The sequence below is a fragment of the Purpureocillium lilacinum genome (genome assembly GCF_023168085.1).
Source record: "Purpureocillium lilacinum CBS 284.36 DNA, scaffold_4, whole genome shotgun sequence".
Lineage (NCBI taxonomy): Eukaryota > Fungi > Ascomycota > Sordariomycetes > Hypocreales > Ophiocordycipitaceae > Purpureocillium > Purpureocillium lilacinum.
Window position 1 is genome coordinate 1,523,641 of NW_027072114.1, and position 15,697 is coordinate 1,539,337.

The window sequence follows — 15,697 nt, forward strand, 5'->3', positions numbered from 1 at the left end:
ATGGTGTACTGCGGTAAGCCCTCGCGGGGCTGCCAGATGTGCAGAACCCGCAGGATAAAGGTAACTTGGCCCTGCTCGATTTGGACACACGAGACGTGCTCACCTCTGACTACCCAGTGCGACGAAACCAAGCCCACCTGCAACCAGTGTGCCAAGAGCCGAAGGATATGCCCCGGCTACAAGGATGAGTTCGACTTGGTCTTCCGGAACGAGACCCAGGCCACCGAGAGGAGGGCGAGAAAGGCCAACAAGAAGGCCCTAGAGCAAAAGTACGGCAAGGACGCCGAGTCGAGCGAGAGTTCCGCGTCATCATCTTCTCCGGCCTCCTCCACCGACACTTGGATTATTCCAGCCTCGCCCCAAGTGCCCCTCGAGGATCAAGCAGCCTGTCATTTCGTCTCAAATTATGTCCTCGTGCCGCCTCAGGGGAGCGTCAGAGGCTACATGGAGTTTCTGATCCCGCTTATGAAGCTGGGCAATATACCCCCGCACTTCAGATATGCCTTTGACGCGTGTGCTCTGGCCTCCCTCAACAACCGCGTCGGCACCGGCAACGACTTCGAAAAGGAGGCACTGGGAAAGTACACAAAGGCTCTATCGGCCACCTTCGCCGCCATTCGAGATCCCGAGGTTGCCAAGCAAGACACGACGCTGGCATCGGTGCTGCTGCTAGGCTTGTTTGAGAATATCACGGCCAGACAGTTGGGGATGCTCGCCTGGGGATCACACATCGAAGGCGCAATCCAGCTGGCGAGGGCCAGGGGTCGCAAGCAACTGAGGACCAAGGTTGGCTTGGCAATGTTTATCGCCGTGCGAACACAGATGGTCAGTAATGTCCCGTCCCTGTTGCCTAACCACCCGACTACGGGCAGGCCTCGCTAACCAGTTCAACCCGTGAAGATTATCCACAGCCTGACTACTTCCAAGAGCCCCGTCATGGGTGCCGATTGGTGGATGAATGACACTGTCCGGGACGAGCACGCGTCTGATTGCCAGCGACTAAACATCATCATCGGAGAGCTCCGGGCGGAGACTAACCGACTCCTAACGACGCCTACTCGGTCTCCCGACCACGTCGAGAAAGTGATGGACATGATTAAGCGATGTCAGGCCCACGATTTGGCATGCGCAAACTGGTCCAAGAATCTCCCCGACCACTTCCAGGCAAAGACGGTTGCCTGGGAAGACAATGTACCGTACGGCGACTACACGAAAGCCGAGGTGTACCCAGGACGTGTTGATGCATACCAGGACCTGTGGGTGTGCAGTGTGTGGAACATGATGCGATGCTCTCGCATTGTTTTGGCATCAATAATCGTCCGATGTGCAGCTTGGATCTCGTCCCCAGTTGACTATCGGACGACACCCGAATACGCCACAGCCGCTCGTACTTGCGTCGATACCATCACCGACATCATCGCATCCGTGCCGTACCAGCTGGGCTGGTTTTCGAAGCGGAGGGATCTCCTGGAGCGGGCCAACTTCTCTTCGGGCTTCGGATGCGGCGAAGAAGATGCGCAGAAGGGCCTGGGTGGCTATTTCATGACCTGGCCCCTGGCCCTCATCCACGGGCAAGACTACATTACAGACTCCCAGCGAGCGTGGGTTCAGGGCCGCCTCGAGTACATCGGGGCGCAGCTGGGCGTTCGCTATGCGCACATGCTCACCCAGGTATGGCACCCTGAGTACATTGTCATCACGACGAAAACTGACCCGAATTCCTAGCTCAACGTCCGGATTCCATCCATGCTGATCCGTCGAGACGGACTGGTAGCCAACCCGTATCCGCAGGCGCATGACTTTCAGAAGCTGCTCTCGGGCAAGTTGTCTCCCGCAGCAGCGGGGGCTGGGACGAGTAACCCCCTGCACCAGCGGGAAGTGATGCAGCGGGAAACGATACAACGTCAAACGGCCGAGCTGGTGAGCAAGGCCATGGGGACATCCGGCAAGATCGACGAGTGGACGGCAAAAACGTGGCTGCAGCTGCAGCATTTCACGACAACGACGATTTGAGAAGGGCACGAGAGGCGTGTGACGAGGATCATTCGGTTGCTTCGATTTGCGATTTCAGGCAGGCGAGCTTTCCATACCCCCCTGGTTTGGCATGGTGACGGATAGCGTGTGTGGACTACTGCGGGCGCGTTGTGTGCCGTTTATGCGCTGCAAACATGGCTGGCGCTTGTTTGGCTGTCAAAAGGCGTCTCTTGCTGGGCCTCTCTCCTGGATAGGCGACGGAACTCACCGTACGTAATGGATATCAGGGGAAAATGCAACATGAATGGACGTGGAACGATGCTCTCGGTGAATACTGGAAGTTCGCGGTACTACATATAAAGGTCTGCCGCCCTGGTCGAAATGTTGTCACAATGGCGACTCGGTGAAGGCACACCAGCAGCACCACCGGTGCATGACACCCAAAATATGGCTCCTTGCCAGGTTGGCTCGTCATATTGTAGTATGTACACGGATCGAGACTGGCGGCGGGACCGCAAGAATTACTCGTGGAGCCATGAATGTTCTGCAAAAGCCGTACCGCCCAGAGCCTCGAACAGGAGACCAACTTCGACCCCCCAATCACGTACCCATTGTGCAGCCGCCTGCGACGCGAACGGGCAACGTGGTGGCGGCGGTCTCTCAAAACATGAATATTTTGTCATCAGTCGTTACCTCAACACAGCCGGTTCCAGGTTGGCAGCGGCCGCGTGACTCGTGGCCTGCAGCAGCTGGCACGAACAGTGCGATCCATAGCGGTCGTCGTGAGGTCATGGGATGGGGTCCCAGTCGCGTGCCGCAAATCGCGACACCCACAGCCACAATCGCCGCTGCCACCTGCGCTAGCAACCGGCTCCTCTATTTCTTCCTCTTCTTGCTAGACGATATTGTCAGACGCCAGAACCACCAGCCGCAGGCGCAGTCGTTCCGTGCAGCAGAGAAAAGGGGGCGGGAGGCAATCAAGACTTACAGCTCCTCGTCCTTGGGCGCGTTGCCGAGGTTCCAGGCCTTGACGACCCAGCTCTGGGTGGCGTCGACGTACTTTTCGTTCTGGACCTGCTTGACGCCGACGCGCACGCCGTCCTTTGTGAAGACGACGTTCTTCTTGCCCATGCGCTCCGAGGCCGTGTCGCGGATCTTGGTGGCGGAGACGTAGACTTGGTAGACGACCCAGGCGATGGCGGAGAGGACCGCGATGGCGACGATGAGGGGGATGATTTGCCTGTGCGCGCGTCGCGACGAGGGGGGGAATGTCAGCCTGGCCGTTGCTCTTGCGGTGGTGTTGCGCCAGCGCGAGCGCAGAAGCTCGTGGTAGATACTCCATTGTCGCGCGGGCAAGCAAGCTCTCGTTCCGGCGCGCCTGCAAGGGGTAGTATGACGGCTTACCAGACGGCAGATTTGGAGCCGCGCGCCATTGCTGCGTAGTTTGTGCGTGGTATTCGCGAAGGCGATTCGTATGCGCGACGAAAGAAGGCGACCGGCTCGCCGTGGGGGATATGAATACTTGGAGGCGAGAGTTCGACGCACGGGCGTAGCTATGTATGAGGTGAGGGGGCCGAGGGTCGCTAATAGCAGTAGGTGAGGTGCGGGATGCAGGAACTGTCTGGCGCAACGAAGCTGCTACAGGTGCTGCGGGACGGACAGGCAAAGAGGGCAGCGCCGGGACGCAGAAAGAAGAGGAGAAAAAAAGGAGGCAGAGAAGGATGGCCGAGCGATGACAAAGTTTCTTCGGCGCGCCCGTGGGCCCCCCAGCTTTTTTTGAAGGCGGTGCCTGCGCTTTGCTCGCAGGGACTCGGTCACGGAGGGTGGAGAGGAGGGGAGGCCGCCCCCCCCCCGGGGACGAGGGCGAAAGTGCGATGGATTTTCAGCTGCCATGGCGCGCGCTGTAGCTGTGAACCTGACGGGAGGTGCAGTACCTACCTACCTACCTACAGTACCTGCTGGACGGCTTCCACGGAATGGGGTGTCCTCGCAGCTGAGCTGTGCCAGCATATATTTTACTTTGAGTTACGATGGCCTGCTTGGGCTAAGGGAATGCGAATTAACTCTCTACGGCGGCTGGCTTGTCGAGAGCTTCAGCTCCTGCGTCCGGTGACGGTAGCCCGGCGGTGTCCTGCCCGCCTGCCACCGCGGATCGCAACTCCCGGTGCCCGTCACTCCATGGTGCGGTGCCGGTGCTGGCCCGGCTGGCGGTGGTTGCACTGTGCCGCTTTGCGTTCCCCCTGGCCCGTGGTGGAGGGACGGCGTCTCGGCGCGACTCGCCCGCTCTCTCCCCAACTTCCTAGGCGTGCCAGACGGTCGGGAATACGCACGTATGGTATAGGTCCGGCGCCCACGACTTCAAGATCGTTGTGTTGAGTAGTACGTAGGAGGAAGCCATCAGATGGATCGGCTCCGTGGTGCCAGCTTCAAGCGCGTGCGAAGCAAACAACGGGCACCAGTAGATAGGCGTCACGGGCACATCACATTCCACCGGGGCACTTTCTTGTCGGTGGTCCGCCAGTCGGTCTGTCTCGTCTTGCGAAATGGGAATTCATCCACTATCGTGCTTCATCGAGCATTTCATAGCCGATGTAGGAAGCTGGGCATCACCACCCGTAAGAGCAAGCTACGCAGACCATGAGCCACCGCTGTTGTTGGCGTCCCAATCGGCTCGCACGATTCCACAACTCATCCGGGAAAAGAAAAAGAAAATCCGGCAAAGTCTCTTCGACGGTTTGCTACCACCGCTCAACTGCCAAGGTGGCAACTCACAGACAAAGACGCAAGGCAGCATAGGTCCGACGTGGGCTGCGCTGCCCCCCCCCCCCTACCCTGGAGCAGTGTGGAGGTTCAGGCTGGTCTCTGGAAAAGGACACACAAGCAACACCGGGCCGTGCGGTTTAGCCACCGGGGCAGCCTCTCCACACCTCACCTTACTAGGGGGGGCCCGGCCAGCTTCGCACCACCACACGTCAACTCTTGCTCACCTCCTCCTCCTCCCTCCTCGCCAACCTCAACGCTCCGCGTCAATTCCAGGGCCAGCACGCCACACGCGTCCTCCCTCCCTCCCTCCGCCCAAGGCTGCCGACCTCTGGCTTCAGATCGACTCCTTGGCCAGCGCCTGCACTCGCTGCAGAGCTGTTTCTGACCGCCGTCCTCCGCCACCCACACCCGCACATCATCCCCAGCAGCTCCCGTTCCCGCGGTTGCGCCGCCGCCTCGTGCCATGTCGGCTCCCCCAAACGATGGCTATGCCCAGTCTCCGGGCCAGCAGATGCAGCCCGAGCAGCCTGCGTCGGTCGGCAGCCCCCCTCCAGATGCCGCCCACGCCCACGCCGCCGGAAAGAAGAAGAAGCGAGGCTACGCCGCCGGCGCCTTTGAGGTAGGGGCCGGCGCCAATGCTGCCGTCGGCGGCCAAGTCCAAGGCGGAGCGCCGCAATACGGAATCCCCCCGGCTCAGCAGCAAGGTGCCGGCTATAGCAGCTATCCCCAACCCGATGCTCAGCAGGCCGCGTCCCAGGGATACCAGTATCCGCAGGGCTATGGAGCTCCGCAGCCTGGCGTTCAACCCCAGCAGGCAGGCTATGGCGGTTATCAGGCCCCCGACCAAGGGTATCCGGCTCCTGCTGCCGGTGGCCAGCCCGGCGCTCCGGGTGTCGCCGGCATCACTCAAGGAATGGGCGGCATGCAGCTCGGTGGCCAGCCCCAACAGCAGCAACCAGTTGCGCCCGCACCAGCAGCCCAGGCCGCCCGGGCTGGACCTCTCAACCATCTGTATCCCACCGATCTGATGAACCAGCCCTTCTCCGTTGCGGAACTGGACCTGCCCCCGCCGCCGATTGTCCTTCCCCCCAACGCAAGTCGCCCCCTCCGCCGTCTCGTGACGTCGCGACACAAGAGAGCTGCTAACACGATGCCTCACAGACGAGCGTTACGCCGTCGCCCGATGCCAATTGCCCGCCTCGATACGTTCGCTCGACGCTCAACGCCGTACCGACGACCAATTCGCTGCTCAAGAAATCCAAGCTGCCGTTTGCGCTCGTTATCCAACCGTACGGCGCGCTCCATGACGATGAGGACCCTGTTCCCATTGTTCAGGATCAGGTCATCTCGCGTTGCCGCCGCTGCCGCACTTACATCAACCCCTTCGTCACCTTCCTCGACCACGGCCACCGATGGAGGTGCAACATGTGCAACCTCAGCAACGACGTCCCCCAGGCCTTCGACTGGGATGCGGCCGCGCAGCAGACTGTCGATCGCTGGCAACGCCACGAGCTCAACCACTCCGTAGTCGAGTTCGTCGCACCCCAGGAATACATGGTCCGCCCACCCCAGCCCCTGGTCTACCTGTTCCTGTTCGATGTGAGCTACGCCGCCGTTTCGAACGGTCTGTTGGCCACGAGTGCCCGGACGATCCTCGACAGCCTCAACCGGATACCCAATGCGGACAGGCGTACACGTCTCGGGTTTTTGGCTGTCGATACCAGCTTGCACTACTTCTCCATCCCTAAGGACGATGACGAGAATGCCGAGACCAACATGCTCGTCGTCAGTGATTTGGAGGAGCCCTTCCTCCCCGTCCCGCACGACCTTTTGGTGCCCCTGACGGACAGCCGCCAGAGTATCGAGAAGTTCCTGCAGAAGCTCCCCGACATGTTCCAGAACAACCAGAGCAACGGCTCCTGCATGGGCTCGGCTCTGCGTGCCGGACACAAGCTCATCTCTGCCCTGGGCGGCAAGATTGTCGTTCTCACTGCGTCCCTGCCGAACGTGGGTGCCGGAAAGCTAGAGATGAGAGAGGACAAGAAGCTGCTGGGAACTTCCAAGGAGGGAGGCCTCTTGCAGACCGGCAACAGCTTTTACAAGAGCTTTGCCGTCGAGTGCTCCAAGAACCAGGTGTCCATCGACATGTTCTTGTTCTCTTCTCAATACCAGGACGTGGCCTCACTGAGCAACCTGCCAAGATACACTGGTGGCCAGACCTGGTTCTACCCTGGCTGGCACGCATCTCGCCCCGAGGACGCGCTCAAGTTTGCCTCCGAGTTCAGTGACTACCTGTCCTCGGAGATTGGCCTGGAGGCTGTGCTTCGTGTGCGAGCCACGACTGGCTTGCGCATGAACACATTCTACGGCAACTTCTTCAACCGCAGCTCGGATCTGTGCGCATTCCCGGCATTCCCGCGCGACCAGTGCTATGTGGTCGAGGTCGCCATCGACGAAAACATCACCAAGAACTTTGTCTGCCTACAGGCCGCTGTGCTTCACACGACATGCAACGGCGAGCGACGAATCAGGGTTCTTACGCTGGCCCTCCCGACTACGACCAACCTGTCCGATGTGTATGCGTCGGCGGATCAGTGCGCCATTACCACCTACTTCAGCCACAAGGCCGTCGAGAGGACGCTAGGCAGCGGTCTCGAGGCCGCCCGAGATGCCCTCCAGGCCAAGCTCACCGAGCTCCTGCAGACCTTCAAGAAGGAGCTTGCAGGTGGCAGCATGGGTGGCGGTGGTCTCCAGTTCCCGGCCAACCTGCGTGGCCTGCCTGTCTTGTTCCTGGGGTTGATCAAGAATGTCGGCTTGCGAAAGTCGACGCAGATCCCTTCGGACATTCGCTCTGCCGCTTTGTGCCTCCTGTCGACGCTGCCAGTTCCGCTCTTGATGCGGTACATCTACCCCCGGCTGTATTCGTTGCATGATATGCCCGACAACGCGGGCATGCCTGACGAGGAGACGGGCCAGATTGTTCTGCCTCCGGCCTTGAATCTGTCGTCGGAGCGACTCGTGTCGTACGGCCTGTATCTGATTGACGACGGACAGACGCAATTCCTCTGGGTCGGCCGCGACGCGGTGCCTCAGCTCATTGCCGACGTGTTCGGCGTCGAGGATCGCTCGCAGGTGCACGTCGGCAAGGGTAGGGTGCCGGAGCTGGACAGCGACTTCAACGAGCGGGTGAGGGCTGTCGTGAACAAGAGCAAGGATCACCGGTCACTGGGCGTGGGAAGCATCACCGTGCCGCACCTCTACATCGTGCGGGAAGACGGCGAGCCCAGCCTGAAACTATGGGCGCAGACGCTTCTTGTGGAGGACCGGGCGGACCAGGGCGTCAGTGCAGCGCAGTGGCTGGGCGTCTTGAGAGAAAAGGTCAGTTGCTTCCCCAGATGGCAGGAAGTTCGACAGCTAACGGTGACGTGACAGGTGGTGCAGTGATGAGTGACAAAGGAGCATTCGGCATCTTCCTTGTATAGACGAACGGGGAGAGGAGTTGTGCATTGACGAACTGCACGGAGGCGGCGCTGCGCCAAGTAGGCGAAAATGAAACGACCAACGGATATCTTAGCTGAGCAATTGCTAATAATTCACTATTGGAAAATGATGCTGCCATGAGCCAGGGACCGTCCGCGGAAGGTGGACGTGGTGGACACGCGAAGTCGGGACGGTGGCCGGGCTGTGTGTCAGAAACGGCCATGCGTCGGCGCGGCGGCGCCCGCACGAGATGTGATGCTGCAAGGTACCGGCGCGTGTTCGTGACAAGGGACCAAGCGCAGCTGGGGGCGCGGGACGAGCTCGGAGCTCTATTTTTGGGCCCTGGTCCGACGTTCGACGCATGTCACTACGTTCGTACGACCTGGCGGCTCAAAGGCTCATCATCCTACGTCTCCGCCTTGGCTTTCAGGTTCGCCGCGCAAAGGGCACACGCACACTGGAGGGTTGCATTCCGGCGCGAGTGATCTGGATCTGTGCGTCAGCAGAGCGGAGCGCCGCCCAGCAGACGACGCCAACCGCCATGGCGGCTTGCTTTCCCTGGCCTGGGTGCTTTGTTTGAGGGTTGGCCTGGGTCTCGCAACCGGGCCTTTTGTGTAGGTATGAAACACGCGGCGGGTGGTGCGCCGCTTTGCGCGGGTTGGGCCGTCGTTTTGATCAGCCCAGCCCGGCGACGCTCCGTCCGACTATGCACACACATACTCGTACTGTACGTACGTACGGCCATGCAGTCATTCCTAAGGGGGGCCAATGGGGAGGCGGGGCTTGGCGCCGTACTGAAGCTGTTGCTTCGCTGCTCTGTGAAGCTCTCGTGGCCCCGTTGGTGGGGATCGGCCCGCAAGGTCACTGGCCGATTGACGAGCCGTCGGCGTGTCCCGGTAACGCGCGCGAGCTCGACTCGTGCTGCTGGGGTGGGGGTTCTGGCGCCTGGCAGTGCATGAGGTGCACCGGCGTTTCCTGCACAGCCACCTGCGGCAGCACACATCATGCCGCAGAGCAAGGCTCCTGGTGAGAAGCAAAGGCGCTGGGATGCGGCAACGCGAATGGGGCCAGCTGTGTGGCACTAGCTCAGGTACGACGAGCAGGGAGAGGCGGCAGACGGGAGAGCCAGGCGACGCCAGGGGCGGCCAGCCAGCCAGCCAGCTTGCCAGCCAAAGGGATGGTGCCGGGCGCCATGTGAAACTCTGGCGGCTAACCTGAGGTGAGATGGTGAGGTTTGGCCCGTCACCCCGTGCTCGTAATAACCGGGTCGAGCTGGACCACACACACGGGCTGGGGCTCACGTCTGTTGCGGCCATGTGGGGTGACCAGCATCTCTCTCTCTGAGCGCCGCAGATGGGCAAGGATGGAAGGCGGGCACGGAGTTGCAGGTGGACGAAAGCACAGCACCGTACATGCATTCTTGGGAGCTTTCCTCCGTTCTCCCTGCATTCGATCGCTCGCCGCCTCATTCTTTCATCCATACTTTCGTGCGGGACGTGCCTACGTGTGCTACTTGCTCGGCCGAGGCGGACGCATCATCGCGTCTTTGAACGAAACGTGCACCACAAGACGACTCCCTCCCGGGCAACATCGTGGGGTCTTGATGCGGCGGGTCATCCACATACCTTCGTACAACTCTTTGGCTCGATTTCCCCCCTCTCGTTCCTCGTGTCTCTTGGCTCAGCTCAGCGGGGCCCAGCCACCGAGCCGACAAGGTGAGTTGGCGGCGTTGGCCAATTTTTTTTTTTTTTTTTTCGTTTGGCGTAGTCGTTGCCGCGAGCGAGGAGCGCGTGCGATTCTCTCGCCCGTCTCACGTCACGTTTCGCCCCTGCATGGACGGCGAGTGCCGCACAAGTAGCCTTGGCAAGAAAGAATAAGGGAGATGTCATCTGCTCAGGCTACAAAGAACAGTCCCGTTGCACAAGTTGCAACTCAGGTCAACGGCCGGCCACACCACACCTCGTCATGGATTCTTTCAAGTCGGCTCAGCTGAGAGCTCTGCCAGCAAAGCCCACCACACGGAGGGGATGGTGAGGGGCGGGACGGGCCTCTTTGGGGACCCCCCCCCTGCTGCGGCTGGCCACTGAGGAGGCGAGGCCGGCCGGTGGGAGCCCGTCGTCGAAGCCTCAGCCAGGCCGCTGGACACGCCTCCGCCAGTGGTGAGGGGCACTCGGACCCCTCTTTTCCAGACCCGCCAGTGCCTGATCCCCCCAGGGCGGGCGGGCAGCACCTCAGTCGTCCATGCCAGTGACGGACGGGATTGCAGGGCCCCCTTGGTGCGGTACCTAGTACGGTACCTAGCTCGGGCTCGTGTCGCTCGCTGCGCTGCGACACCATGCCAGGCGCCACCTCGCACGGGGAACCTGGAAGCTTCCCAAGCTCCCGCCCGTCCTGGGAGTGTTCGTCGAATGCTCGCGACGACACCGCATCCCCCCTTTTCGGTTCCCTTTCTACCCTTTCCCTTCCCGTCTGCCCGCGCATTCTGTGCATCTTCCGCACCTGCGTCTGCTTCTGCGTCTGCATCTGCATTCGCATCACACATCAATCCTCTGCCTGATCCCCCAGCGACGTCACATGCCGGAGCCCCGCCTGCCTGCCGCGCTGCGTCCACTGGAACCCTTCCCCTCTCCCCCGGCTCCATCCAGCCAGCGTTGCGTCCTGCGGCACTAACTGCCTGTCTGCGCCCGCGCTTTGTCCCAGGCCATCCATCCGTCCCGTCCACCTCCCTGGCTATTTGACTGAGCCAGACCCCGCCCCTCGCCCTCTGCCGACCGCCAACGTCCTGCGCGCGCGAACAGGTTCGAATCGACGGCAAGCTTCCATCGCGGCACGTCTACACCACTCGTCGCCTCGCCGGCCTGCTTCTCCTGCCGCGCCGCTGTCCCCGAACCTGAGACGTGCCGACTCCAGCAGAGGCTCCCTAGCTACGTACCTACGGTCGACTGCCTGTGGCCCCGGTAATCCACCCACGCGCCGCAGCCCGTGTCTCTCAACCGCCAGGCACGACGAGGTCCGAGCGGGGCATCCGGCCAAGCGTCACCGTCATCTCGCTGAACCGAAGCGCCTCCTTTCCGCCCGCCACGAGGCTGCCGAACTGTCGATTTTCACAAGACGCTCCGCGCGCTCCATCCGTCGCTCGTCCGGATTACGCCAGATCTCGTGCGCTCCCGAACCGTCGCGCTCGGCTCGTACTGTCACTCACTGCCTCGTATCTCAGTCCCGACTTGCTCCCGCGGCTAGCTGGTCATCCGCTGCGCGAAATCCCCCCATTCACCGTTAACGCGCCTCAACGCAAAGACTCCCTTCGTCACGAGCCCGGCTTTTCGGACCGCCTCGACCTACTTAATATTTGTCAGGTGCTTGCTGCTGAGCAGCATACGCACAAATCGACTGGACTTGTACGACACTCGGCCAATTCTGTTTGCTTCACGACCAACCAACAACGCCAGCCGCTAGCATCGCCAATCAACCATGTCTCGTTCAAACGCCCCGAGTGGCGGCGCCGCCTCTCGTAAGATTTCCTTCAATGTGAGCGAGCAGTATGATATTCAGGATGTCGTCGGCGAGGGCGCCTACGGAGTCGTTTGGTAAGCTGGAGAATCGCCCCCAGTAGCTCGCCTCATGCTTGGACAGTTGCTAATCACCGACTCACCCACTGCAGCTCTGCCATTCACAAGCCCTCGGGCCAGAAAGTTGCAATCAAGAAGATCACTCCATTCGACCACTCCATGTTCTGCCTCCGAACCCTGCGAGAGATGAAGCTCTTGCGTTACTTCAACCACGAGAACATCATTTCCATTCTCGATATCCAGAAGCCGCGGGGCTATGACTCGTTCAACGAGGTTTATCTCATACAGGTATGTGGCATTCCCCGGTGTCTCTGCGAATGGCCGATGATCCCTGTTGCGCAAATGCTGACGGCGCTCTCAAAATAGGAGCTGATGGAGACGGACATGCACCGCGTCATCCGCACCCAGGACTTGTCCGATGATCACTGCCAGTACTTCATTTACCAGACGCTGCGTGCGCTGAAGGCGATGCACTCGGCCAATGTGCTGCACCGAGATCTCAAGCCGTCGAACCTGCTGCTCAACGCCAACTGCGACCTCAAAGTGTGCGACTTTGGCCTCGCCCGTTCCGCCGCATCACAGGAGGACAACTCTGGCTTCATGACCGAATACGTTGCGACCAGATGGTATCGCGCCCCGGAAATAATGTTGACCTTCAAGGAGTATACCAAGGCCATCGACGTCTGGTCCGTGGGCTGCATCCTCGCTGAGATGCTTAGCGGAAAGCCGCTGTTCCCGGGCAAGGACTGTGAGTGCCTCTACAGCCAGAGGAACAAGTAATGCATGGGGGCGGCGGATGTCTGACTGACCGCGCTGCAGATCACCATCAGCTCACGCTCATCCTGGACGTTCTGGGCACGCCGACGATGGAGGACTACTACGGCATCAAGTCCCGCCGGGCCCGCGAATACATCCGGTCGCTGCCCTTCAAGAAGAAGGTGCCATTCCGAACGCTATTCCCCAAGACGTCAGACCTGGCGCTCGACCTGCTGGAGAAGCTCCTGGCTTTCAACCCCGTGAAGCGCATCACGGTGGAGGAGGCTCTGAAACACCCGTATCTCGAGCCGTATCATGACCCCGAAGACGAGCCTACCGCGCCGCCAATCCCAGAGGAATTCTTTGACTTTGACAAGCACAAGGATAACCTGAGCAAAGAACAGCTGAAACAGCTCATCTATGAAGAGATCATGCGGTAAGGGCTTTCAAGAGGTGGCTAGAGGACGGGGATAGGCCGACAGCGTTCGGTGCTGCGGACGGCTCGTACGACCCGGGGCCAGCGCCAAGGCGCCGCAAGGGTGCTCTGAAGTAGACCGACGAGGGCCTACGAGCAAGCCCCGTATGCCAGGATATAAAGAACATGCTGGAATTGAATGATGAGATCGCAGCCTTGCGCAGTTTTGGCGAATGCTGCACTGGCCACGATCACGTATGCACCTTGCCCTGCAGCGACGGGAGAGGGCGGAGAAGCGTGAGCGGGAGAGCGGATGACTATGCGGGCCACATCTCACATCTCGCCCTCTCTTCTATCAGTTCGTCTCTTGGTTATTTGTCTAGTCCTGTTGCACACCTTGCGGTGCATTGCGCCGCGCAGACCATTGCGTGTCGTGAGTGACTGTTGTGGTGAACGCGTTGGCCTGCCACAGAACCGGAACCCTCTCTCACATGCCTCGTAACGGCGGCGTGGGCGGCGCCCCGCGTGGGATGAGGCTGGCGAGGCGCCACAGGGCGCCGTCCCAACATCTGCAGGCTCATGGAATCGTGCCGCGACTATCTTTTGCTGTGTTTATTGTTCACAGCCCACCATCAATCAAGGTCAGGCAGCTGTAGCGAGCAGACTCAAGGAACCAAAGTTAATCTGTTCCGGGCACTGTCAGGCCGTTTTGGACGCGGAACCGTTGAAAGTGAAGAGGCTTCTCGGTCCTCGTGACCAACGGACGGTTTCGGCAAGCCCAAAGGCTGCGCAAGGGAGGTCCGCCACCGTTCTCCGGCCGGTGAGGCGGGCTTGGGGACCTACAGGCGGCTCGAACGGCCGACACGGCAAGGTGGCTACCATGCTTGGCCTAGCAGCTGGGCAGCGATCCACAAACAGGGCTATCCGGCCCCCCCGCTGGAACGACGTCAACCCAGCGGCAAGGGCCACCTCACCTCGCTGTGCTCGTGCCCGCCAGGTGGCACTGAACCGAGCTGCCGCCCCAGGTACCTCGCCTCGCTTGCTTGCTTGCCAGCCCACGTCGTCCATGGCAGCCGTCGTGTCCGGATTCTTCAGAGACCTGCACATCCACGCTTCGTCTTATCGCTAGCCCCATCAACTCTCATAGCAAGCTCTTTTGCGAGTTCGTGCACACCGCGCATGGTGCCGAAACCTTGTCGACCCGAATCAGTTGTCTTGGGCTTCCCATTAGGCTCCCCGAACCAGCTGTCACGCCGCCAACACTCCCCATGAGCGACTCACCCTCACCGCCAGCACCTCCTCCTCCTCCCCCGTCCTCCTCCAACAAGGCCGCCGACGAGGCACTCCCGGTCTCTGAACCTGCGTCGGCAGCCAGAACCCCGGCCACGCATTCGTCCGCTACGTTCCCCATTGCCGAGCACGACAGCGTCGCGTCATCGCCCGCGCCCTCGTCGCCCACGTCGTCGTCGTACCTGGGCAGCATGTGGACGGGCCTGATACGCCGCTTCTCCTCCGAGGACGGCCAATTCGGCAGCCAGCTCGACGGGTCGCTCCGGCACTCCCACCACGGGTACGCGGAGCACGACCACCACCACCACAAGGACGGCGTCAACGGCGTCTTCCAGCCTGCGGTGCGACGAGCCAGCCCGTTCCGTCCCCCGCCCCTCGAACCCCTCGTGCTGCATGGCTACCGCGACAGCACGCCGACCTCCGCCCGGCTGCTGACCAACGCCGTGGCAGAGGAGATCCGGGCCATGGTGCCGGAGCGGCTGCGAATTGTCGAGGACTGGCACCTCGTTTACAGCCTGGAGCAGGACGGCGCTAGCTTGGCCACGCTCTACCAGAAATGCAGACAGTACGAGCGCCGGAGAGTTGGGTTTGTTCTCGTTGTAAAGGACCAGGAAGGCGGGGTAAGTTATCCTCCACGACGCGCAGTGCCGTTCTCTCCGCAGGACTGACCAAAGGGCCTTGCGTCCCTCGATAGGTTTTTGGCGGGTACCTCTCTGAGTACCCTCACCCAGCGCCGTCATACTTTGGCAACGGCGAGTGCTTCCTGTGGCGAGCTTCCACCCTCGCTTCCCTACCGCCGCCTCCCTCGGCGGACACGACCAATCTCACCCGGCACACGACATTGGCCCCGCCGCCCCGACCAGATTCCGCAGCCGGCAGTGGCGCTTCAACGCCCAGCGAGTCGATACGCTTCAAGGCTTTCCCGTACAGTGGCCTCAACGACTGCTACATGAACTGCGAGACGGGTTTCCTCAGCGTCGGTTCGGGCGGGGGCCACTACGGCCTGTGGCTCGATGACTCGCTAGACGTTGGCCACAGCGCTCGCTGTGAGACCTTTGGCAACGAGCCCTTGAGCGACGCTGGCGAAAAGTTTGGCGTGCTGGGCGTCGAGCTCTGGGTTCTGGGAGCTTGAAGCGTTCACCATAGCTCAAGCTGACTCGAGGTCCTTGAACTCGACAGGGGCAACCTCTATACTCTCTGCGCAAGCGGGAAGTGATACGACCATTTCCTACGACATGCGGACTTGACTTCAGGCGTCACGGTACGGCAAAATCGCATATGTCTCAACTGGGGCAATCAGGCACTGCGTGTTTGGCACAAGCGGGTTGCGGGCGTGGCAGCACATGGGGTAATTCGAGGAATATGGCATCCGGGGCAGACGTAACGCCGGGCATGCTCCGCCACCTCACACCGAATGAGGCGTGCTCATCAACATCGGCATCATCTGCAG

General features: G+C 61.0%; 5 protein-coding genes across 5 annotated transcripts; 4 read left to right on the top strand and 1 right to left on the bottom strand.

Moving 5' to 3' along the window:
• Nucleotides 1-2,013, top strand: PLICBS_005662 (uncharacterized protein; the record flags this gene model as incomplete). Its single annotated transcript, XM_065600776.1, has 5 exons — nt 1-60; nt 118-825; nt 901-1,267; nt 1,331-1,671; nt 1,726-2,013. The coding sequence occupies 5 exons, from the start codon at nt 1-3 to the stop codon at nt 2,011-2,013; spliced, it is 1,764 nt and encodes a 587-aa protein (XP_065456848.1).
• Nucleotides 2,014-2,958: 945 nt separating this feature from the next.
• Nucleotides 2,959-3,407, bottom strand: PLICBS_005663 (uncharacterized protein; the record flags this gene model as incomplete). Its single annotated transcript, XM_018319355.2, has 2 exons — nt 2,959-3,214; nt 3,379-3,407. The coding sequence occupies 2 exons, from the start codon at nt 3,405-3,407 to the stop codon at nt 2,959-2,961; spliced, it is 285 nt and encodes a 94-aa protein (XP_018181829.2).
• A 1,793-nt stretch (nt 3,408-5,200) lies between these two features.
• On the top strand, nt 5,201-8,181 carry PLICBS_005664 (COPII subunit; the record flags this gene model as incomplete). The annotated part of the gene is made up of 3 exons (XM_018319357.2): nt 5,201-5,815; nt 5,899-8,115; nt 8,170-8,181. The coding sequence occupies 3 exons, from the start codon at nt 5,201-5,203 to the stop codon at nt 8,179-8,181; spliced, it is 2,844 nt and encodes a 947-aa protein (XP_018181831.2).
• A 3,507-nt stretch (nt 8,182-11,688) lies between these two features.
• PLICBS_005665 (MAP kinase Pmk1) lies at nt 11,689-12,982 on the top strand (the record flags this gene model as incomplete). The annotated part of the gene is made up of 4 exons (XM_065600777.1): nt 11,689-11,804; nt 11,879-12,074; nt 12,153-12,534; nt 12,606-12,982. 4 exons carry the CDS (start codon nt 11,689-11,691, stop codon nt 12,980-12,982), a joined length of 1,071 nt encoding a protein of 356 aa, XP_065456849.1.
• A 1,243-nt stretch (nt 12,983-14,225) lies between these two features.
• PLICBS_005666 (oxidation resistance protein 1) lies at nt 14,226-15,379 on the top strand (the record flags this gene model as incomplete). Its single annotated transcript, XM_065600778.1, has 2 exons — nt 14,226-14,867; nt 14,942-15,379. The coding sequence occupies 2 exons, from the start codon at nt 14,226-14,228 to the stop codon at nt 15,377-15,379; spliced, it is 1,080 nt and encodes a 359-aa protein (XP_065456850.1).
• Between the last annotated feature and the right edge of the window lie 318 nt (nt 15,380-15,697).